General features: G+C 42.9%; 1 protein-coding gene across 3 annotated transcripts; it reads right to left on the bottom strand.

Annotated features, from left to right (window-relative positions):
- On the bottom strand, positions 1 to 23730 carry SERPINE2 (serpin family E member 2). Of its 3 annotated transcripts, XM_053986584.1 has the most exons (10): positions 23687 to 23730; positions 10023 to 10297; positions 8724 to 8843; positions 7336 to 7563; positions 6064 to 6261; positions 3420 to 3618; positions 3179 to 3279; positions 2108 to 2194; positions 1445 to 1528; positions 1 to 669 (listed from the first exon to the last, which is right to left on the bottom strand). In XM_053986584.1, the coding sequence occupies exons 2-10, from the start codon at positions 10276 to 10278 to the stop codon at positions 632 to 634; spliced, it is 1311 nt and encodes a 436-aa protein (XP_053842559.1). In that variant the 5' UTR covers positions 10279 to 10297; positions 23687 to 23730; the 3' UTR covers positions 1 to 631. The 3 variants fall into 3 exon arrangements, with proteins under 3 accessions (XP_053842559.1, XP_053842560.1, XP_053842561.1); XM_053986585.1 differs by lacking the exon at positions 23687 to 23730 and having other exon boundaries at positions 8724 to 8840; XM_053986586.1 differs by lacking the exons at positions 8724 to 8843; positions 23687 to 23730.
- Between the last annotated feature and the right edge of the window lie 1394 nt (positions 23731 to 25124).

Here is a 25124-nt window from a genome sequence, read left to right as displayed (position 1 = left end):
TGACTGTTCATAATGCAGTTTTATTTTTTTCCTTTGTACAAAAACAAATATAAAATTTAAATCCAATAGAAAGTGTATACTAGCAATGACAAGTTTACATTACAATGAGACAGGACAATGCGATGTGTATTGAACACCACATTAGTTTTAAAACTCTCAGTGATACATGCACTATATAAAAACTGCTAGAACTTTTATTCTATTTCTACCAAGAATATCCAGCTACCAAGATACTCAAGAACCAAAAGTAATCTTGATAGGTGGTATCTACAAAATTAGACCTTTTCCACACACAAGAAGAAATCAACATTAATAGAAACATTTATCATTCTTTGTTAAAATCCTCTCACAAAAAGCCATACATAAAATTCTTAGTAGATACAGAAAAAGCTCAGAAGCTGCTAGCATAGGTAACCATTCAGTAGTTTAGAGAATCTTTTAGACATTTTGAAGAGATACTGTAGTTTTCAATCTGTATTTTCCCCACAAAGCCAGAACTATGTTGACTCCTGTTTCAAAACCTAGTCAGTGGTTAAAACTAGTTCTTGAGTGAAGTCAAAGAGTAGTGTACAAAATATTTAACAGAACAGGGGTGTGCCTGTTTACTTCTTGAAGAAAGTCTTTTCCACATTCAAGGTTTGTTTATTTGTCCCATAAACAAGATTGTACCTAAGGGATGAAACAAAAACAAGGATTACCATCATCTGCAAATAGAGTTAAACTTTTCCATGAAAGCATTAAGTCCACAGAGCACAGCCAAGCCACCTCGTCAGTCCTGTCCAGCCTCCCGCAGGTCTGTGAGCCCAGGGAAGGCATGTTTGGATAGGTGGCCAGCTCCTGTTTCTAGACACACAGCCCTGTTGATGCTCTGTGGAGGCTGGGGATGGGGCCTGCTGCCAGCAGCCTGCTCTTCCCCCAGTGCTGGCAGCAGCACCTCGCTCCCCACTGACCGACACTGATCACACAGGTCACGGCGAGAAGGGCAGGTCTGCTCTAGGACAGTCAGCCCATACTGCAAAGAGCATTATATTGGAACACTCACTTATGTTCAGGGCAGGCTGGAGCAGCACCCTGGATCCCAACCCCCTGTTCTACCTTGGCCCTCACTATCTGACTGTCCAGAAAGCTGGGTCCTGTTCACCAATTCACTACCAGTAAAGAGCTGTTTCCTCTGCACTCAGGCATCTACAACTATTAAAGACTCTTCTTTTATACCCAAAAACCTGCCACACTTATTTCTGTTACCTTGACAGCCAAAATGTATTTTTTTCCCTGTTCCAAGCTGTATTCCCAATAAAATAATATAAAATTAAGGGCAAAAAAAAAAAAAAATCCTGCAAGTACATTTTGTAATAGTTATTCAGTAGCTCCAGACTTCTTTTGTCACTATTACATAGCTGATACTCAACTTCTAAGCCAAAAAGTACTTGCAGATGCTGCTTACCTGTAGGATTGTGCCGGATGAAAAATACAAATGGTCTGTCCACTATGAACCAAGGAGGGGATGACCTGGCTATTAAAATTGCAGCTTGCCAAAAAAAAAAAACAAAAAAACAAAACAGGTTAAGAGTGAGACAAATCAAGCACCATAATGAATTATATAATCTAACAAAGTAAAGTTTCCTTGTAGATATATAGATGTGCGTGTGTGTGTGTGTGTATATAGGCTTGAATAGGTGCAGACAAATGCCTAAAACTAACTAGGACATTTAAAGCCACACAGATCACATGATATTCTTACAGGAAGCATTTAAAAAGACAAGACCCACAGAGAACTGGAAGTCTTGGGCTGTCACCCAAAGGCTGTAGTAGCTTACTCTTCTTTGTAACCTGGATAGCCAGAACATGCTATCAGTGGCCTGATATAAAGTCTAAGCCATGAGGAGACACTTCCCTAGAAGTAAGCCTGTTAATATTTCTTACAGTGATCAACACTGGCAAGTTGAGATTTGACTGAGACATTACACAAAACCCATTAACTGATCTGAGTCTGAGCACGCTGCTGCAGTGATCTCCAAGTGGGCTCTCTCTGCCTAGTGCCACAGCCTTCTAATGGTGTTTTCCCAAGTCTGACAGTTATCAGACTGTTACTTGTCAGATTTCTTACTTGTTGCTGCAGAAGCTTTGGTTCCATCTTCACTAACTTCAATTTTTGTCTTCTGCAGAACATTGGATACATGAAGACCTTCTGCTCCTGAAAGACCCAGTAAAACCTTCAGTAAAACTCACTGAGAGAGTCCTGAAGTACTGTGTAGCTAAGCAGCTCTGTCAGCATGGCTCAGAATACTAAAAGCTGCTACAATCCTAAAGCTGCAGTACAGAACCATACCTCTGAATACAGTCACTAAGTGAGTAATTACAAAAATACAGAATAACCTTCCTCCTCCTTCCTCCCCATTTTTAAAGTTTTCTTATTGATGGTTTAAGTTACAAGTGCTCACATGCATTTTTAGTTTTAACTTAAAAAAACCTGAAAAAATTTGCTATTTGAATTTAAGTTATATTTCCATGTGTCTCAATGTCAGGGAAAAAAAAAACACTTAGCAACATACCTTGCTTTCAATGAAACACAGGCATTTGTTTTCTAATTAAGCCAGCACAAGGTAAGCTTTTTTGTTAGACATTTCTACAGAAGCTAATCAGAATTTTAATGAAAGCAGTGAAGAGAATAAGACGATATTTTACAGCCATGAGTTCAAAAGTGTTTACACCCCATTTTCAGATACTAATATTTACAGCTTTGAGTTGGTTCAGTCCCTTACAGTGTGAATGTTTTTCATACACACTTTCTTACAGCTCAAGAAAAAGTCACTAAACACATACTTCAGGGAAGGTTACACACTGTAGTTGCAGTATTTGCTACAGACTAAGGCATGGCATTGTTTAAGTCCTGCCAAAGATTTCAGACAATGCTCAAGACCCTCAAGTTGCAATATCAAATCTTAAGCTGACCAGCATGATTTACTGTTGTAATGTAAGATGAGGGAGGAAAAAAGCCACTGCAATGTTGAACAGAAGCAAGCAGTCATGCCTGGCTGGCTACAACATAAAACCAGCTCCAATGTCATGGCAACACTTAGCCAAGAGAAAGCAGACAACTGCATTGTTAAAACAAGCACTTCATTCAGAGCTAGAAACTATCAAGGGCCATCATGAATTAAAAACAAAAACAACTTACTTGTTATTTTTGCAAAGTTTGCCTTTGACTGGTCAAACATATCTGTAATACCAAGTGCTTGCAGAGGTTCCTTTAAGTCTGTTTCTGCTTCTGCTGTAAATCTGGTTGGAACAAAAAGAGAATGCATCAGTATTATGCAGGAAAGTCACCTGAAGTATTCCTTCTCCTGTATCAGATGAGATACATATAAATAACCCCCCAAACACTCCCTGGAGAAGGAATGGATTGTGTAAGTACTTACTTTGGTAAAATAACCTGCACTCTTTTTGCTACCATGGTTGTCATCCAGCTTCCTATTGTTTTTGTGCTGATGTGGGGGATGATAGCAGAGAGCGGCGTTGTGCTTTCAGTGGGCAGTGCAATCAACATGCTGATCATTTCCCCGTGGTATGGCAGCTCAATGATGTTGTACCACAGCTCATTTGGGGTACTTGTAGTGCCTAAAATTACAGAAACAAACCAAACCAAACAAACTAGTGAGCCATAGCCATTATAGCCTTAAATCACTACCTTAACACAACTACTGCTAGAAGAGTCTGTCAGGAAAGCTTTGCCCACATCTCAAACCCAACTCTGAAGTCCCAGACTTCCTGCTGAGCTACCCTTCAAAAGGCTTGGGCTCTGTATGGATGCTAGTATGACATAAAACACAGACAGGACGATACCATGGAGCATATACTCATTTAACATACATACTGTTTCCCAGACAAATCTCACCAGCCCAGAGCAGCAAGCCAGCTATTCTAGAAGTCACCAGGTCTGTGAATTAACTGGATCTCTGCTCCAGATCTCACCTGTACCAGAACCAGCTGTAAACTGAGAATAAAAATAAAGCAAGGAATAGCAGCAAATCTTTCCAAACTGAAGAGATTTTGCAGACAAGCTTGTTCCTCCAAGAGTTATTGCAAGACCTCCTGGTTCCTGTCGGAAGTAGTCTGTTGCATTTGCTTAATTTTCTTGCTTAATAAGGATCTGATTAGGAAGCAAGCTGAAGTCTTTCAAGATAGTGGAAAGCAGCCACTTTGAGGCAGTGCAAGAGGCCAATTAGATGAGATGGAGGGAGATAGCAACACATCCAAGTTACAGCAAGACTGTCTTTGAGCAACCCTCGCCTCCTCCAGGCTCCCATTGCTTACTGTGGGATTTCTGGCATGTGGCTGGGAAGCAAATGCTTTTTATAGTAGTTTCAAGTTAAAATTTGTCAGTTTAACTACAGGCAGTATTTCAAGCAAGGTTTTAGGATAGCAACAAGATCTTATTGTATTTCCCCTTTCTTCAACTAAATCTGTACTTGACAGTCCAAGCTGAAAATCAACAGCTTCATTACGAATTTAATCTTGTTGCCAGTGCCATGAAAGCTGCTCTAAACTCATATTGCTACAAAACTGGCAGTTTTGCACCTCTGTTTTGCAAGAATCGTGTTCAAAGTTGGCAGTTTCACTATTCCTTTTATTATGGCAGTGGCTCTCAGGCTGGATCCTACAGATCTAACGCTGCTTGCAGAAGTCAGCTCCAGGACAGTCACACAAGGCAAACTGTCCAACAGGTAAGCACTGCTTTCCTCATTTGCTACATGCTGCTACATTACTGAGGCAAACTGAACAGGAGGGGAGATCAGCTTCAGTCAGCTGATGGGACTGAAGATACTTAAAGATATTTAAACTTTTAAAGATCCTATTGCAAGCATGGATAAAATAGAAGCCCTGTGTTAGGAAATCCAGAGATAAAAAAACCTCATTTGAGTCCTCGGGAAATGAATAACTCGGCAGTATTTCTTTTGTTCCTTTTTAGCCTTAATAGTTTCTCTACCTTAAACACAGGCCAACCTAAGGGATATTATAACCAGCATCAGAAGTCAAAAGCATTCAAGATAATAGTCTTGGTAAACACCACCTTAAGTTATGAACTCATTTGAAACTCCAAAATTAGTATATACTGCAGTATATACTCCCACTTTCAGCAGTTAAAGTATTACATTACATCTGCTCTAATATACAGGTTTGAGACAGAGTCACAGCTGTTTACTTCAACATAAAGTCTACTAATATTAGTTGAGCACTACTGACAGTACAAGTAGGCATTTAAAAGCATAGTGTGTCTTACTTTTAGATTTATAGCAAGTTGTATTCTCAGGCCTATTTCTCAGAGTATGTTTAGCACACATGGAAGTAAGTTCCAGGCAGCACTTCTTAGAAGGATGCAACACAAGTTTTTAATCAGAGCATCCATCATACTTTGACCACTAAAATCCCCATAAGGCTGCAAACTGGAGCTCTGAAGTACTCTGTCAGTCACATCAAGCTGCTGGTGTCAGCTCTGAGAGTCTCCAATGGAAGTCTGGCAGAACCTGCTGAACTTCTTTTCACTTGTGACTCAATCTGAAGAGCAGTTTCACACCTCAGGAGATACAGCCAACATTCTAACCCAGCTCCTGCAGCTCCCATAGGACTGGAGACTGTGCAAGTCCCATTTCTCTATCTGCAGTAAAACAAACTGAAACTCCAATCTTTCTCTCATATACAGCTCACCACCAGGTAACCCTCTACCATTCTGCCTGTTGGCAGCTTTCCTTTAGTCTCAGCCCTTATAAACATGTACTTATCTTTCTTACAGCAAAGCTAAACTAACATGCAAATTTCTCAATTTGGGTACTTTAGACTTTCCCTTTTGAAGGCAAAGGATAAAGCAATACTTGACAGTATCCAGTCTTAAGGTAACTGTTAAGTACCGTGCCCATGCCTCAGCAGCAGGAGACACTTCTGTAACACAATCTATCTATATCAGCTACAAGAAGCAACACCATTAAACACGACATGCACAGCAAGCTCCTGGAAAGAGCAAATTCTACACCCTTTGCTGGTGGTAGTGGGAGCCACTGAGCTTACCACAGCGGAAGATGGACAACTGGGACAGCATAGGAACTTGGTAGGTCTTCCCATCAGCTCCATAAAATGGGCGTTTCTTGGTATTTTCAGGTCGAAATCGTGATTTCCATAAGCCCTTGAAATACACAGCATTCACTAAAACCAGTCTGGTCAAACTGCCTTCAATATCATCTGGAGCTACAACCTGATCAATCATACCTGGAAAAAATAAAGGACTTCTTGAGTATTTGCTGTCATAACACTGCCCAACACAGGTTTTGAAGAACCTGACACACAATATTACTTTAGACCCCTTGACCTGTGAGTGTGCCAGCTCCTCATGGGACAATATATTTAAAATTCATAAAGCCAATGGTATTCTTTGTCAAAAAGTAAACTTTTGGGATAACTAGAAATAAACATATCTTGCTAACTGATAGCCTGATGTTTTAACAACTAACAAGGCTCTACCCTTTCCAGCACGTAAGCAGATCTAAGACTACATGGAATAGTTTCAGCTGAAACACCTCCCCATTCACACACTGCTTGCAACATTGCTATGCAAAACTGGTGATGTGGTCGAGAAAGAATTTGACAGCCTCATTTCACAAATACCACATCTAACATCACTAACACACTCTTCACATCCAGGAGGGACTTGTTTTAGCTCCAAAATGTACCAAACACATAGTTCCCCTAGACTGGGAACACGCTGCAAAACGTGACCTCTGGCTTTAGCATATGTAAGCTTTACAATTGGTTCAAGAGGTTTGAAGCATGAGGAGCTCTGTCAAGGCAGGGTTGGTAAAGAATCCTGCACTAAATGCGAGTCCTAAGAACAGGGTCATATCTTAGGACAGTTCAGGGCAGTCAGAGCAAAAGCTGAACTGCCCTATAGCTTCCCATAAGTCTGATTTACTGAGTAAAACGTCTGAGTTGCCTGAAAGCATCTATGTTTGAGAAAGCATGGACCCAAGACAACTGTGCTTGGATTTCTCCCCAGTTACATGAATGTAAAGAAGAGTAAAAGCTGCTCTCATCCCATGGGCAGATGGACACACAGCCCAAACACATCCCTCCATGCCACCACACAGGCACATCTGCTGGGGCAACCAGACTGCTGGTTCCTGACCCACCAGCTCTAAAGCATCACACTAATGCCAGCTAAAAGACAGCTTTGAGCTGCAGAACACAGCTTTCTCTACCTCCCTATATCTTTCTCCAATATTTCCATCTAAGCTGGATGTCTCAGACACCACCCTGCCATGCACAAAGGCACTCACCAATACTCACCTCTTGTTTCATTTTTCACCCATTGGTTGATGGAATCACATGCTGCATTTGGGTCCTCGAAGTCCACACTCTTGACACTGCACTGAAACACCTCTTTGTTCCTTGTAACAAAAGGCACTTCCATTTTAAAGCCACTCTTTGCAAACACTGCATTAGCAATTGTTACAATGTCTTTATTCTTTTTTGAGACTATCAGCCTGTTTATCTTCTTTAAGGCTTTACCAACCCCTAGTTGGAAAAAACAGCAAGTTTAATTTAGAATAACATGATAAACCAGCAGTTACTTTATATGCAACTATTAATGACATGAAAAGTCAGACATTAAGTGCTGGACTAGAAAAGGAAGACCAAAGCAAGCATTCTGAAAGGACCTCCAAAATACCCATTTCTGATGTCTCATCTGCATAACACTACTGATTCCCAGCAAAAACATGAACCTCCACTATGAGGCCTGCTGCACCTCTAGCTGTCTGCCCAGAATGTTACAGACAGTGCCTGAGATTACACTGAGGTTCAAATGTTAGTGTAGAGCTACAAATCATGCTCTTCCAAAGAAACTGTTCCAAAAATATTTCATATCATATAAGCCAGGTCAATTGTCAGTTCTGTGACAATGATAAGGAAAGTCAAAGGGTCAGCCTATTCACTCAAGAGTTCTGCAGGATTTGATTTGCATAACAAATGGTCTTGAGCCTCAGAATGTAAAGCAAAAATTGTTTTCTTTACTTCCTTTCCATTTACAGGAGAATAAAGGAAGCCGGCCAGAGTTTTATAATAAACTTCCAAGTTGAGTCTTAATTTCCTTAAAGACTAAGTCCTGGCCTAAATCAGCTACAAGCAGGAGTTAATATCTTAACACATGAGCTTGCCTCTAAAAACAGCAAGAGGGAAAGTAGTAGGTTCCAGTGCTTAGTCAAGATCCTTAGGACCTGAAAGCAGATTGTGCAAAGTGCCTGCTAACTCCTTCACTGTGTGTGAGGGAAAGCATATGGCAGCACAGAAGAACTGCTATGTGCACCACACCCAGCTCTCCCGTGCTACGCCTCATCAGCGAGTGCCTGCCTACACAGGGAAGCTACTGCCAGGCAGGCACCTTCCTGTTCAACCATTGCAGCAAACAGCATCCTAGGGTGGCTGTTTTTAATGGGTTACCTCTGTTTCTCAATACAATTTAGGCAAAAACATTTCCTGACTACTTTCCTATGTAGACAAAGAAGAGATATGAAGGGAATTAATTAGTTCAGAGTTATTCTCTTAGCCACATGTAAGAAAAAGCCTCAGATGGCTTTGCTGTTTCACGTATCATGAATGCTTTAACAGCATCACTGGTATGAATTTCTACATGTTCACTCTCCAATATCATGGGCAAATTCTTTTGGAGAACATACCATAACAGAGGTTCTCAAACTGTATTCTGTGGACCACTGGTGGTCCACGGAGCACTTGCTGGTGATCCGGGGAGAGCTGGCTGGTCTCATGATGCTGGCTCTCCTCTTTGCTTCCAGCTGCTAAATTGCATTAAAAGACAGCTAAAGACAAATTAAATACTTTTCAACTAATACCTTTCCAAAGAAGCAGTTGCTACAGTTGCCAAAGGACTTTAAGGTAGTCACAAACAAGAGCAGGGGAAACCTGTGCAAGGACAGAGGTAGAATCCCATAACAAGCCTCTAACCAGGCAGTGGCTACCTTCTGAGGTGTTTGAGAACCTCTGTGTCTGACAGTTAAGATTAGGAAGTCTGAAGGCCAGATAAAACCAGTTGATATAATGCTTTAACATTTTTGCAAGTACTTAGATTTTGAGCATTCAAATGTTCCTAGAGCTGATTATCCCATGAAGAGATTTCAATCTACATCATTTAGACGTCCAATATTTTTGTTGTACTTCAAATCCAGGACCAAAACAGCAAAGCAAATGAAGACAGGACAACATGTTATAGGACAATACTGCTCAAGATTAAAATGCGCACTTACCTCCTGGAGGGTTTTCTATTCTTGGAAGTAAGGCAGAATGCTGGCACTAAGATGTTAAGTCTTGCTGGCAAACACTCACAAAAATAGCATGCAAATTAAAGCAATAAGACTCTTCAGCCTACTCCCTCTGGAGGGGCAGACATTGGCAGAGGAATATGAACACGGATGCATGCAGTGTCAGGCACAGGCAAGCAGAAATGGCTGTTTCAAGAAGAGGGCACTACAAGAACTACACATACAGGGATTCTGACAGCAGAAACACATGAACAAAACTGCAGAGCAAAGTGAAGGTATCGATTGTATGGTTAGTGTGCACTGCTTTCAGTGAGGTGCCAAGAAATATCCTCTTGCCCTGTTATCTAAGGAATGGCATGTTAAAGGTTGTTCAGAACAGCCTGAAATGGAGTACTGCCACCTTCCTGCACAGAGCTAGCACTGGACCACCATCCACCCAGTTCTGGAATGCCAATCTGGCAAGGACAAAGGCAGTTCTAGCCAGGGCCCTGAAGTCATTAACCAAGCTGCTTATAAGCCAGTTTGGGTATATGTACATACCCATGCTCAAATTGCCAATTAACTTTAAGCATGTCCATTTTGTGCTTTTGTAAACAGAGTTAATTGGTGCATGATGCAATCTACCACACTTTGAAAGCCATCTCATACATCATGAAGAGTCTGACAAAACACACCCAAAACCACCTTAGGATCACTGACCATTTACACTGTATCTCATCATAGTTGTCAGCTGCTTCTTTGTCTTGCCATCAGCTCCCAGCTGCAACACCCCCAGGACTGATGCAATCCCGTGAGGAGAAACAACAACATTGTCCTGAGGCTTAGCTTTCACTATTTGATTGAAGACCTGGATTCCAACATCAGAGCTAAGCTCCTCCAGAGGATAAAAACTGAACTGGGAACATACAGACATTAAAGTCCCAAGAACAAAGAGGAGTGAAAAGTGCCAGTTCATGATTCCTGGTTGGAGATATCTGTAAGAAAACAAGAGGGGAAAGTTAAGTCAACTTTCACAAGTACAGCATTTTAAACATAAATTCTTATTTGCCTAAAAGAGCAGGCAAGTCTTGCACACATGCCACACACCATTCACAGAGCTCTGGCAATGGGACTCACACCTGTGTTTTTCTGACCACTACCTGGATTTTAGGTCTAGGGTTTCCAGATGCAGTGATAATCATGACATAGCTAGATACCAGTGCCTATATAAAGGACAAAAGCCACCAAGTTAGGAGACTACCTCTCCTGACACCCTAGTTCATAGTTTTGTGTTCCAGTTAAATGAGTGTTGCCATTCTATTTAGATTGCCCTTTATGGTAAATGAGTGCTGAGAAGTGTGGTATGGTCCTCACCCACTAGTACGTGATGCACAGTACACCTCATAGATCATGTTCTGCAGTGAACAGAAGCATATCTACATATGCAAACGGACCTTCTGTTGAGGGAATTTACACCTGCCTAGAACAATAAGATTTAGCTGCATAATCGGCATTCTCAATAATGGGTACATAGAGGAAAATTTTAGATTTTAAAATGCAAATGTTGAACTTTGATTTCAACCTGTTCTTTTCCATTTAAGAAAATAGAGCACCTAATGAATACAGAATGAAGTTAATATTCAAAATGGGCGTATCTTCATCGGCAGGTCTAACACCTGACAGAACTCAGTATTATTACCCATGAGCTCCAAAGAACTGAAGCACAATCAACATTTTGTTCAGGACCTATCAGCAACTGATGATAGACAGCCAAGCCCAAATGTCAAACACTGAGCACTGTAACTACTGTGCTCTATTTCCTCATGAAACTGCATTCAAACTTTTTTATTAGGGCAAAGAGATACTTAAGAGAAATATGCAATAATCTCCAATTTCCTTAAATTATGTTCCCTGTTCACAACATTTTTAAGACATTTCACTTACACAGTTCGCAGCCCTGACTTCCATTTCCAGGCCAGCCAGGAGCCTGCTCCCTCACTGACTTCAGAAGAAAGGCTGCAGAAGGTGTACAACTGAATGAAGTATTATTTGCATAACAAATGCAAAACCAGGTCTCTGCTGCCCTGGAGCCCCCAGTGCAGCAAGCTGGCACACTTGCTCTTCTAGGTGCAGCGCCCCAGGGTGCTGGGGCCCAGCAGAGGCACAGCCTTGTCACTCCCAGCCTCCTCCCACACACCCCAAGGAGCTGTGCCATCGCCAGCCTACCTACGCTGCGAGTTCAAACCATGCTGGAGCTCTTGACTACCAGAAAACCAGCTGGTGTTTGTACAGATTTGTTTAATCATCTTTTAATAGCATGTACTTTAACTGTGCTAAAACACTTGAAAGCGACAAATACAGCGTTTCCACTTTCTTCTACACCATTTGAGGGGACAAAGTTGGCTTTGTCGCAGTTTGTCGCTGCAGAAAAACCAAATGCTGAAAATGCAATAATGCAGGAGTTTAGACATCTTTCTCCCCTAAACCCAACTTTAGCATATTTCTGACCAGAGGAACTTGCTAGACTGATTTAAGTTATGCAAGAAAAAGTGAAAACTCTGTCCTACAAAGTGGGGTAACAGCCCACCCAATAGTTAAGTCTTCTCCATAAACCTACTAATCCCCCAAGCAGTTCTGAGGTCACTTAAGCCCAATTCCTTCCAAAGGAGCTTCATATCAGCCATCTACTGCAACTACTCAAGCTTAGTCCGAAATTTAGACTGGACCGGGCTAGCTGCAGCTGAGACCAGCAGAACAAAACCCAGCACCTTGGATGGGGTTTGCAACCCCCTGAGGCAAGCTGCCTGAGTCACTCCTAGGTTTGTCTTGTACCCCTCATCACCAGCTACAGCAAGAAAATGTCATGGGGGAGAGCCAACAGCTTGACAGGGTAAGTAAACTTGCACTTTTCAAAAAAAAAAAATTAAAATTGTTAAGGAACATTCTTCAGTGTTCTTTGATACTAAAACAAACCACCTGAAACCTTTAGTTTTGTTCTTAAGGGCAAGAATTCCTTATCTCACAGGCAGCAGCTCCACACTGATGGCACTGTTGCCTTGCAGGAGGCACTCCAAGAAAAGCTACTTTTAGGGGCTAGCTTTTAGGGTTTTCTTCGGTGGTTTGGTGGCCATCTCTTCTCCCAAATCTGGAAACCCAAGGGGTAGGTTAAGCACATTCTTAATCCTGATATTAAGCAGACTTACAACTCAACCTGGTATCTTGGCAAAAAGAAACTTCAAGGCCCTAAAACTATTACAAAGTCTTACCAGATGCACTTTGAAGCAAGCAACGGTGCATGTTGGTGCAGTACAGCCTGTCCCACGTAGTGATGGACAGGGACAGTACCAGATAACAACCACAGAGCAGTTTGAGCTGCAATTTGAAAACCAGGCTTTTGACCAAGTCAACTCCACCTGATCCTGACAGCAAACCACAAGAAATTAGGCTATTTTGAGGGCAATCTACCCTTGACACCTTATATAGCAAGAAGCATACTATGAGGGCAGAGACAGGAGCGACACTTTGAAATCAAATAAAACAATGTTTCATTGTCATTTAGGTATTTCATCTGCACAAGCCTAACTGAAGACAGACATTTCTCTTCTTGACTTTCCCAGAATATATTACAAGTCTCCAAGTTTTCTACTTCACTGATGACAGCCCCTGACAGACTCAGGGTGACAGCCTCGTATTTTCCCCATAACATGTGAAGCCTTGTCAAAACAACCCAACTCTGCTCCCAATGCCACTGTTGCAGAACTTGGGGTTTTCTTCTGTTTCAACTGATTACCTCCTGCATCTGGTTTCCCCAGAATTCTCCATATTTGCCTAACCTCTCCCTCCTGACACACCATTAAGATGGGCTGGTCTCTGTTTTGGAGCACAATCTCTAGCAGATACCTATTCAATAAGTGAAAGTCATGTGAAATAAAGTGAAAGTCATGCAGTGCTCTGAGCATGGAGAAAGAGTAAAACCACTTTTCATCACAAGTTACGGAGCAGTCACTTCTTGGCCTGGCCCTGCTGTGGCCACTGTGTAACTTAACCAGGTAACTGGGGAGACAATTAGATCTTTGAGAAGAAGCGGCATCCCTGCAATTGAAGTTTCCATCATGGATTTCAGTAAATTCAACTTCTACACAGTCCAGTATCAAGAAGTGTATTTGCATATCCTGAAAGAAACAGCTTAAGCACAGTGCTGGGAGAAGAAATCCAAAAGGATGTATGATGTGTAGGATGGAAAACAGCTGACCTGCTATACAGAATATCAACAAGCTTTCAACAAGCTTTCATAACACTGAAGCTAAAAACTTAGTGATAGTTAAATCTGAATCTAATGCTTCAGAAAACCAAACAAAAATACAGGCTAGGCATTTCTTTGCCTATGACCTTTATATTTTTTACAAAGTTAAACTGAGAGGGAGGAAAGTGTATAGGCAAATTCATTTACATAAATGTGGGCTTTTGAAAGATGCTGGATCAAAAAAAAGTCCCTCTGTAGGGTAGGCTGCCCACTTAGACTGAGCACTTACAGGAAGGACAACATCCACAATTTCAACTCCTCAACACACAATGGAAATACTGTCACTAACTCAAAGAAATGTAGCCAGTGTTATCATACATTGCAATTTGTTATGCAAATCAGTTCTTAACCCTAATGCTAGAATTTCTGAGCAAAACAGATGAGTGTCACGTATTCATCTACATGAGAGATGCCATCTCCACAGCAAGCACACCGAGAACTCAACTCCCCCTGCCTCACAGAGCAGCACCACCCCAAGTCCTGTACATCTCACTGAAGTACCAGTTATAACTCTAACTGCAGAGCCTAGCCTAAGCCACAAAAGAATTTTTAGACAACTATTCCAGTCAGGCACAGAGCTCTGGGGAAGGCAGAGGAGGAAAACAGCAGCATGGCCTATGTACACTGATGGTTCTGTGTTGTTTCATGACACATGATGGAAAGTCTTCAGACTAGCAATGCTGGGATGAGCTCAGCTCCATGCTAGCGCTGCAAACACTGTCAGATGTACTGAGCAGGATACTCTACTCTCACTAGGCTCAACTGTTCAGATCATCACCACAGTACCTAGTTTAAATTTTTTGGATGAAATTATTATGGAAGTAGTTATATCAACAAAGAGGACATAATGCTTTCAGCCTGCATTTACAGAATGCTTGATACAAAAGCAAAGTTATATTAATACAGACTGTTTAATCTGTGTCTAGAAAAGCATTTGGTGGAGCAGGGAAAAGTTACATCTTCAGCCCCAGGCACAAAATACTGCTAACAATAAAGACCCTCCTACAGCAAAAAACTAGCTTAGGAAGGACTTCATTTTCAGAGAGCCAAACCATGCTGCTGCAGTCTTCCCAAGGGGAAGAAGATAAATGAGTTTGGTTCAACATCAGAGGTAAAAACATGATCTGAAAAAATATCCATACTTAATATCTAAGTTGGAGAAACAGCCTGTCCCAGAGAGGCTGAAGAACACTTTGCAGTGGATTGAGGATGAAATAATCAACTGGTCATAGATTTTTAGATCTCTATAATGACTGCCCTGTGAGACACCTCCAAGTGTTCATTTTGAAGCCTGACTTCAACAGCAATAAGGTATAATCCAAAAGGCTCCTTTTTGCACTTGCAAGGTTGATGCTGTAGTTTCTTTAAAGATATATCAAGCACAAGGAAGTTTAGACACCAGACTGCACTGCTGTGAACAGCTGTAACCAAACAGCAGCAAGCACAGCTCAAGGGACTAAAACTGAAGAGCAGTCTCACAGCATTGCTGGCCTCACTGTATTAAGCCCAAAAACCTCAGATCCCCTGAGCCCATGTGGCAGGCACTGGGCAGCCTCTGTGACCAGAGAAAGCCAGTCTGGAACACATGTTCAGGGACCTCTCTAAGTCTGAATGTTGATGTTTCCATGCCACTGTCATCTGGGCTAATTTAAAAGTCTTATTTCAATTGACATATGAGCTGAAAGAAAGCAGCTTCACTTCAGGCATTTAACCAACTCTCTTCAGCAGGACTGAATAAATACTCAACCAAACTTGTTAACAGTCATTAAAGGAGCTGGCTGAACACACAATTGTTTCTCCCAAGCAAGAAGACCACTCTGGCTGCAGTGGGAAGATCATGTGCTGGGTCTTGTTTTTCAGCTGATGCCAGCTCAGCAGCATGGTAAATCACTCCAGCCTCTTGGTAGGCTTCCCTCCACCTCACAGGTGTTCCTGACTCCCCTTCTGCCTAAGCCTCTTACATACCAAAGGCTTCAGCTTCAATATCCTCTGCTCATCCTGAACCTGAGTTTAGGCTGCTGAAGTTCTGGCTTCTTCCACATAACAGATCTGGGAAATGTTTCATCTTCCTTCCACATTTTCTGCTACATCTTGAATGTTGGCTCTCCTGTTTCATCTAACAACTCTTTCTATTATTACTCAATACCTGGAAAGTTTAGTATATGCAGAGCATTTCCAAGAATGGATGATTGAGAAGTTTTAAACAGCTCAGTACTCACGTTGCTCTGAAGAGGAGTAAGTTACTATCAACAAGTTATAAACATAACTTGTACACAGAGATAAGCTGGAAGTGATGGGTTTTTTAAAAAATAATTTTATATCTTAAGACATTGGTCTGACTTCAGGCACAGCAGCCAGCATTGCATATGAATGCAAAAAGCATGGTATTGGTTCTGAAGATTTCCTCTCCCAACCTTAATCCTTTCTCTGCTATTCCTATCTCAGGTTTTTAGTGCATTCTGAAAAGCCTGTTCAGCTGTGTCCAACCAGCCCCCCCCGCCAAGTGGGAATTTATTTCCCTGCAGGGCACCAGCTTGTAGATCCAGCTGGTACCACACAGGAACCACGTCTTTGTCCAAGCACTGCTCCCACATGAGCAGGAAGTTAAGAGGTCAGTGCTTCTTTATGAAGAGTCCTGACCACCACCACTTTCTGGGAGTTTCTGTTAAGCATGAAGTGCAGAGAGACAAGCTCAATTTCAAACTGTCTATAGCCTCATGACCAGGGTCTCCAGTTCACAAGCCACACTAATTTTTCTCACCAGTATCTATCTACCTATCTTCTACAGCATTTGGTGGTGGTTCATGGTAGTTAATTACAAAGATCAAAACTGACCATGGTTTTTTACTTCACCACTGAGTTGTGACTGTACAACAAATACAGAGGCATTATTCAGAGTTTCAAGAACATAGATAGGCATTTATGTATCATTTGCTTTTACTTACATCCCTCATTTACACATGATTTAAAAAGCCAAATTTAGCTGTGCTTCATGAAGCAGATACAGTTGATAGGGCTTTTAGACTATTATGCACAATTCTATTCTATACTGCACAATTCTATCACCATTCTCAAATTGTATGTGTTCTCTTGTTACTGTAGGCTCAACTACAACTGCTAAAGTTTCTAGGTATTATTTATTCCTGTACATAAAGTAGTTTCCACAGAATTCTCCAAGATCTAGTATCAAGTCTTATGGTATCAGAAAGATTAAAGAAACTTATGTTTTTAATTTACTGGTGTCACTTTATTAAAGAAGTGGTTTGGTTGATCTTAAGTTCTTTATGCAATGTGGTGTTTTAACATAATGAAGAAACAAGCATGGGACAGTCAACTCATCAAGCCTAACGCTGCAGAACCAGTTTCCCCAAAAGAGGGAGCACAGCAGTGCTCCACAGCACGGTGGGGAGGCTGGACCCTCTTCTCTGGACTCACCCCAGTAGAGGGAACAGGGGTTGGACAATCATAGCATTTCCCTAAACTCAAGCTCCCACTTTTAGATTTTAGTGCAAGAAAGGCCTCATGGAACCACAGTTCCCACATTTATTGTACATTAACAATGCTCACTATGCAACCACAGGCTCATTAGGAGCCAAAGGCAAGCCTACAGCATTGCAAGCTCCCATTAATAAGGTACAGGGTATTAATTCCTTGGCAATGGGCTGTGTGAGTACAGATTTATGAAGTAAAGAGTCCACAAGCTGCTGGACTAACAATGGTGGTGTATTATCAGGTACCTCACCACCACCTTCACCTTAAGTCCCACCTCTGCTTTAGGACTTTACCATCTTTTTTTCCTTAAAAAAATATTAAAGGGAAACCCAGTACCCTTATTAATTTTCACTTGGTGTAGGTATCTTGGTGTCATTCTGATAGCAAGACTCACACCACTACATTCCTGCAGCGGAAACAAACCTGGTTCTCCTTTTCTCAAGTAAATTTTCACCTGCTGGCCAGTGACACATGCCCTGCCTCTTGCACCTACCAGGCTGGGAGAGAAGAAACAGCCTTGTGGAGATGGCTCCATGGCCATTGGGGACTGTGCTTGGAGAAGATTGAGTGCCAAGACCTTTCAGGATACATCCTTCTTCAGAAGGGTTAAGACACCAATATCTCTAACACTTGGACTTAAAGAACTGCCAAGCAAAAAAAAAAAAAAAAAAAAACTGCATAAGAAATAAGGAAAACTAAAGGTATAGAATTGAATCCTCAAGCCAACATATATTAACAATATTTTCAGAGCTTTGAAAAGGCATGTGAGGTGCTGCGGAGTAGAAGAGAGATGACTGCCTTCAGATTCTACAACTTTTACGTTTAGGTTACTCTGCAAAAGAGGTACTTATATTTCCTAACAAACAATGCTACAAAGCAAATTCCCATCACTTCACACTCTATGGTTCAGTCAGGGTTTATAGCATAACTGAAAATTAGGCTATGGAGCCATACTATTTTTCATTATTTTCATTGTTATTACTCCTAGGAAGCTAAGAGAGGTGGCAGGATCTATCAGCCATACATCTAACTAAAGCCAACCGGGTTTAGAGATGCCCCACTGGTAACAGAAGATGAGGAGAGCGTCTCCCCAGTTTCTTAAAGAGGACTTTAAGAAACCTCACTTAAAATAATGCAAATAATATTGAATTACTTGCATTATTTTAAATTTTTACTTATCCCTCCTCTTTCAAGAGGAAAGACTATGGCACTAACAGCATTGGCAGTTGCTCTAAAGGTACATACAGTCAGTACAGTCATTTCACTATAAAAATTAATTGGAACTCCAGTATTCTCTGTTCATAACAATGACATTTATAAAAGTTTGCACTTACACAAGCTCATTGATAGCCAAAACCTGATACCTTAAGCATTTGTACACAGGGAATGCCACCAAATGACAAGTTACTTGGAGAGATCAGGAATGCTGTTCTAACCATTTACTGCACTTGTGGTCGGAGATCTGCAGAGTAATGGGTGACTATCCTTTTATTTATTTATTAATCACACTGTACAACATTAGCAATCAACCACATCCTATTTGCAAGCTAATTTAGAAACCTTATCTGAAAAACTAGATAACAAATATAACACTTAAAGTGTAATGTAGCCACGTTATTAACATTTAAGATGAAAAATGTATATTGATTTTCTGTATCCAGGACAGCATCACTGAAACAGACCTAAGCTCACAGGAACATGAGATACTAGTTTTCAGTGTTCTCTTCTCAGCCATTCCAGCCCCAGCTTGAAGGTTACCCAAAAAGGATAAGGACATCCACATTTTTATTTACAGCACAGACATTTACTTATATTCATCTTTTCCCCCCGGAAAGCTCCAGAAGCAGAACTAGCCAACCACAAGAGCATCAGAAGTCCCAGATGCTGTAAGGATGCAGGAATGAAGCCTTGTGCTGGGAACCTCATCCATAAGCTCAGGTAGACACCTCCTCAGTCATCTGCAAGAAGACTTACATTAACCAGTTAATAAGAGAATTACCAGCTATTGAAAGAATTGTATTTAAGAAAACACTTTTTGTTAAACTGACCTCACTTCTGACTGATCCCACTGGCTTTAATACACGTTTCTGGGAAGGCAAGGCTTAAATTTCCACAGTAAAAAAAGAGACAACTGAGTATGAACTATGCACAAGAATTCTCCAAGAGCAGGTCGTGACCTGGTATATTAAACTGTCTGATTCAGTTCAGCTTGAGAGTTTGTAGGCTGAGTTGTGAGCTGTGCTGGCTGAGCCTCCACGGAGTCCATCACTATTTCTGTAATGCAGATGACGAACCTCTGCAGAGGAAGTAGGCAATTAGCTGGGAAAGCAACCTCTTCAACAGAGCTGCCAGAGCAGCTGGAGGCCTCAGCTTGTTTAACTGCTGAGAAAGCCACATGAACGACTCCTTCTGGAAGAGGAGGGTGTATAGCAAGATGGAGACACCCAGATAACAGATAATGCACCAACTTCTACGTGGCATTTCTTAGATTGCTTAGGGATGTTAAGTTACAGGATAACAGAATGGAAGAGGAAAAATTAGTCCTATTCAGTTCTCCTCGTGGTTTTGTACCTGTAACCTATCAGAGCCAATGGGAAACTGTCCCTCTCCTAGTCAAACAAAAAACCTCAAACCTTGTTCAGCTTTGGGCAAGCAGAAGCTTACAGTTCACACCAGATGACAGAACTATCTCAGAAGCAGTGAGAAACATCACTAAATACCTCAACATGCCCTTCTGCAAGAACAGAAGCTTAAAGAGTGAGCTGTTAAATAACACAAGAAAGCATTTAAGCAAAAACACAGGCTTGGTCAAAGCTACATAGCTGATGAACATAAACTCATATCCCCTGTACATCAGCCAAACTAAGGGAGCCAGAAAGTACCAGCATTTCTCACCAGTGCTTCTGGAGACGCCAGGGGGATTTACTACTGTAGCTTACAGTCTCTTGGTAACTCAGAATATTTCTCAGAAACCAACCTACCTGCACGCCAAGGCCACTACATATACACAGCTTTGAACAGGCTTCTTCAGCTCAGCACTCACAGGCCATCAGTCTTGATCCCTTCCACAACTGCTTTCATGGTGCCGTAATACTGAAGAGAATCTAGGCTGCTGTTTCCAAAGCCCAGCATGACAACAGTAGACTGCCTAAAGCCCACACTTTGCACCACATGGCTGAGCATGGTCAGCAAAACTGACATTTTCTCCACAGGGAGATAATTCCACAAGATGAATATGCTTTCATACTTAAACTGCTTTGTGGCATAATTATTGGACATAGGTGCATAAGGCACCTTCTGCTTTCAGCATGAAAATATGGGAAAAACATCTTTCTGGCCATTACAGGTGAACACCAGACCACAGAAAAGACACAACAGCTGCCAAAATGCATGTTTTTCCACAGACCCTGCTCAAGGAGAGGTGCTAATGGATTTAGAAAGCATTTCAGTTAGCATTTAATACTAAGCATAGTATTTCAAGGCCATGATGAACAGCTCAAGAACCTACAGCTTATACTAGCATTGCCACTAAAATTGCCCCATACTTTTCCAGTCCATCATTACTGGCTCTCACTTCAGCAGAGACCTCAGCTCTGCTTACACAAGTCAAGTATGAACTAGAGTCTATCCCTAAAGTGACAGGAACAAGCAGAACACAGGACAGCTTTTTTCCCCCCATAGCATGCCAGCCTAAATGTTTGTGTAGTTCCAGCTGTAGAATGCTACCACCTCTTATAGCTCTCCTCCCACCTCTTTAACCATCACAGAGGAGACACCTGAACACATACATGGTTGCACATATTCAGCTTTCTAGTTTTTACACAAAGATTATCTACTTTAATAATAATAAAAGCCTTCTTATATTTTCATAGTTCCCTAACTTACACCGAATCTTTACATTTACGCTAAATATTTAAATTCATACGTAGGTGATTGACTATTCCATGATACCACTACCTGCTCTTCAAAGCCAAAAAGAGGCAACTCCTTATATCACTACACTTATTCAAAAGTTGTTTATGGCTAGTAGAGGTGCACTGAATTACATGGTTCTTACAGGCCAGCACTTTGCTGTAAAACAAGGTTCGTTAGCTATGTCACAGGTGACTGGGAAGATGCTCAGAGGCACATAAAGATGACTGTTTCTAGCAACACTTTACATATTAGTGATGATTATCCATTTTTTCCCTGTCTTCTCATGTATAAAACCTTGGACCCTAGAGAATCACAGAATTCAGTTAAACTAAGTTGGCTGGAAATGTTTTGGTGATTAGAATTAATTTCCCCATAATTAGTATTACAAAAGCATGCTCTTTCATGCATGCTTGTGATTAAGCAATTCAAGCAGCCCAGACAACCCTAACCCCAGTTTCCAAGAAAAACCTCCCACCGAGCCTCAGCTTTTTCAAGAATGAGCACAGTAGTTCCTATCAAGAATCAAAAGCCACAACCAGCTGAATGAGCCAGGTAGATGCTGTGCCCACCACCACAAATCCCTACCCAGAGCTCCCTCTGAACTGATGCCTTGCTGTGGATACATGCAATTTATATGCATCTCCATTGTAATTCCTAGCAGTAAGGTGAAGTGGTTATTTTTCAGTATTTATACAGACACATTCACTTCAATCTATTCTAAAAATACCTGGTGCAACTTACTGGGCTCCCTGCTTGACATTTTTCTGCCTAACAGATGCTGGTAAGAAACTCTAGGTTGGGAACACTGCCTGTGTTATTTAGACACCCAGGCTAGAAGTCTCCACATGCCACTAAGACACGCTATTCTCCTGGTTGTCAATGACAACACCAAACAGAAGCTTCAACACTTCTGTATACACCTTGAGACAAAATCCACTGCGGGTTTCTGTTTTCTTTTTTGTTCTGACATGAGTTTCTATTGCCTCCCACATGAGATACATAGAGCTATAAATAGATATAAATGTATGTGTGACTATAGTGATGGCCATATCACCAATCAAAGCAAAGAGTTCTTCCACCATCCTCACACCTGGGAAGCACATAAAACAGCAATGCCCAGAGAAGCTGCCTTCCAGCATCTCAAGAGCACTTGACACAATTTGTCAATACACAATACCTGACATACAACTTGTCTGTAATTGTAAAAAGCTAGCATTCATCACTCAAAGTTTGCTCCTGTGCCAAACAACTGTTATTCTCATGAGTTTAATCACACCCCACAAAATGCTAGATCACCTAGTACATCTTATAAGCAGTTGAATTAGTCTGCTTAATAATTCTGCCTTTTTATTTGCATTGGTCTTTCCCTCATGCTCCAAAGACTCATCTGAGCACTCAGCAGGCATGCAGCTGCTTTCCACTTTCCTCAAGGATGTCTGCAGTTTCTCCGAAGCTACACAGCAGTACAGCTGCTTACACCTACGTACATTTTGTGAATAGTCCCCACAAAATCAGGTTTCTAATGAATTCCTGTGGCAAGCTGGGGACAGGACATTACTAAATGCTCACACCAGAGAAAGTGAAGGAAAAAGAGGTCATTTTTCAGTGCAGTGAAAAAAAAAAGTCATTCTACCAGGTTTCTCTTTCAGGAAGTTGCCCAAGAATGCGATTACAACCACAAAAGCCAAACCACGTTCAGAATCAGATGCAGGCATGAGAAAGGGGGAGAGAAATAAATCAAAGGCCTCTAATCCATAAACAGATTTTCCCTAGTTTTATCGGAAATTTGACATTTTAACACCTATTTGTTACTACAATGGTTTCTCCAAAGGTATTTTTCTGTTAAGATCCTCCAACACTGCACAGTACTGAGCCAAAATATCAAGCACCATTTTCACCAAGAGACAAAGGACTCTTCATTTCCAAATCTTCCCAGAACGCGATACACGAAGCAGCTTCTATACCACTCCAAAGTGAGCCGAGGTCAGAGTTTTGGTTAACCAGCTCTCCGCTTCAGCACACAACGCGATACCACCCGCCCTATCTAAATCCAGTTACAGCATCAGAGGATCACCCCTTCCTTCCCAAAGGGCAATGGCCGTAAATGTTTCTCCCCCGTTACTCTGTCATTCGAAATGCCAAGAACATTTCACTTACTAAGTGAATTATGATTTATTAGTTTTATTTAGCACAACACCAGCAAGCTCTCTCTCACAGCAGACAAGAGACACGAATGAAAGCGAGCAACTTCCAGTTTCCAAGCCCTCCCAGCGGAGCCGGCGCTCGGGAAGTGCCACCTCTCCCGCACCCGGGAGCGAAGCGTCTCCCGCGCCGCGCGGGCGATGCTGCTACCCGCGGGCTGCCAGCCTTAAAACCCGCTTCTTTTGGGGGGAAAACCCTCCCTGCTTGCAAAAAGCCAACACGCAGAAGAAACTCGGCGCGCCAGAAGCCCCGCTGCCGGCACAGCGCCCACGCGCCCGGTGCTGGGAAACTTGTGAGAGCAGGTAACAGGGAGCGCGCACCGAGGAGCCGCCCGAGCGACCCCGCGGCCGCGGCCTCCGGGCTGTCAGCAGCCGAACTTTGGGTCCCCCGGTTCCTCCGCCCGCTGCCCCGGCCCCCTCCCGCCCGCCGCTCCGGCGCAGCCCGGGTGTGCCCGCACGGCGGCCCCGCTCACCTCCCCCGCCGCTCTCCGCTGCCCACGGCCGCCGCTGCCCCACCGCCCCGCGCCGCTCGGCCGGAGCGCGGCGGCGCCGCCCGGCATTTATAGGGCCCGCGGCCGCCCCGCCCGCCCGCCCGCCCCTCGCCGAGCGCCGCCCGCCCGCCCAGGGCAGCGCTGCCGCGGCCGGGAGCGGGGCGGGGGGCGAGCCCCGGGGACCGGCTGTGCCTGAGCTCGGTGTGCCGGCCGGGCCGGAACCCCGGACCCGCATCTCCGCGGGGGTGCCCCGGGAGCCTCCCCAGCGCCGCTGGCTCAGCGGGAGGCGCGCCAGCCGCGTCGGGGCGAAGGGGAAGCCGAGGCGGCGGTGGAGGTGCCCACGGGGCGAGGCTCGGCCCGGCAGCACGGCAGGACACCCCGGAGGTGGTGAGGGGACAGAGACCACCGAGGCCAGCTCCATGCGGCCCCTTCCCGGCAGTGGCATGGTGAGAGGTTGGAGGATTTTGGCCAAGGGACACCTCCCCGTGTGCTCCGCACTGCACCCACGTCCTCTCTAAGGGACGAGGAAATGGCTCAGCCTAGGACCTCCATCCCTTGTATGGCCCTGGCGTTTTAATCTGCACAAACAACGCAGGGATCGCAGAGAGGGAAGTTGTTGCTGCTTCAGCGTAACAGCACAGGCACAGAGCAGTGTGGCAGGACAGAAGTGTAAACCTGGGAAGACGCATGCTAACCATAACACTGACTGACAAAGTACAAGAAGGAGTTTCCACTCTGTACAAAACCAGTAGTGCTGACAACTTCAGAAAAACCGGCAGTGTGTTGGTGCGGCAGTGGACAGCACTGCCTTGTTAAGTCATCGTTTCTGCTCCCTGTTTCCAAAAATTTTCATGCATGGCACAGTTCAGCTTTGAAGAAACAGGATGAGTATGCAATAAACCACATTTCTTCCCTCAGGAGTTTGGACTTCTCTGGATAAAAAATCAAAACAACCCATCTCCTGGCATGAGCCAGAGCAGCAGCTGGCAGCTGCTGCTGGTCTTTATGGTGGAGAGCTTTGTGTCCATCAAGGTGGCTCTCTCAGTGCAGGGGCCCTGTGCCTGGGCAAAACCACAGTGATGGAAACGTGCATGAGAGAGGTGGCACAGCAAGCCAGGGAGCTCAGCCTCAGCCAGGGCACAGGGAATTAAGCCAAGATAAGGTGCTGGTGCTAGAAGGCTGGGCCGTCCAGGAATGGTTTCTTCATGGGCAGTGCCAGCTGAGGTGGACATTTGTTAGGCTATTTACTAACCAGCTCGATTTTTAAATTTTAATTAAAATTTAGCTTCATTTCCCAAAATGTTTCATACCATCATTTGTACACAGATACATTTCTGAATGGAGAATAGAGGTTAATTAAGAAACCAAAAAACCCACAAAAATACCCAACAGCCACCTTTTGCATGACTTTTCATATTAG

The sequence above is a fragment of the Vidua macroura genome, chromosome 10, assembly GCF_024509145.1.
Source record: "Vidua macroura isolate BioBank_ID:100142 chromosome 10, ASM2450914v1, whole genome shotgun sequence".
Taxonomy (NCBI): domain Eukaryota; kingdom Metazoa; phylum Chordata; class Aves; order Passeriformes; family Viduidae; genus Vidua; species Vidua macroura.
Note: the sequence above shows the minus strand (reverse complement) of the source record. Positions and strands in the feature narration are given on the sequence as shown.

Coding starts and splice junctions, on each gene's coding strand:
- SERPINE2 (XM_053986584.1), bottom strand. CDS start 10,278: ATGAACTGGCACTTTTCACTCCTCTTTGTTCTTGGGACTTTAATGTCT. Junction 6,262..7,335: donor GGTGAAAAATGAAACAAGAG/GTGAGTATTGGT, acceptor TATTTTTTCCAG/GTATGATTGATCAGGTTGTA. Junction 3,619..6,063: donor GTTGTCCATCTTCCGCTGTG/GTAAGCTCAGTG, acceptor CTGTAATTTTAG/GCACTACAAGTACCCCAAAT.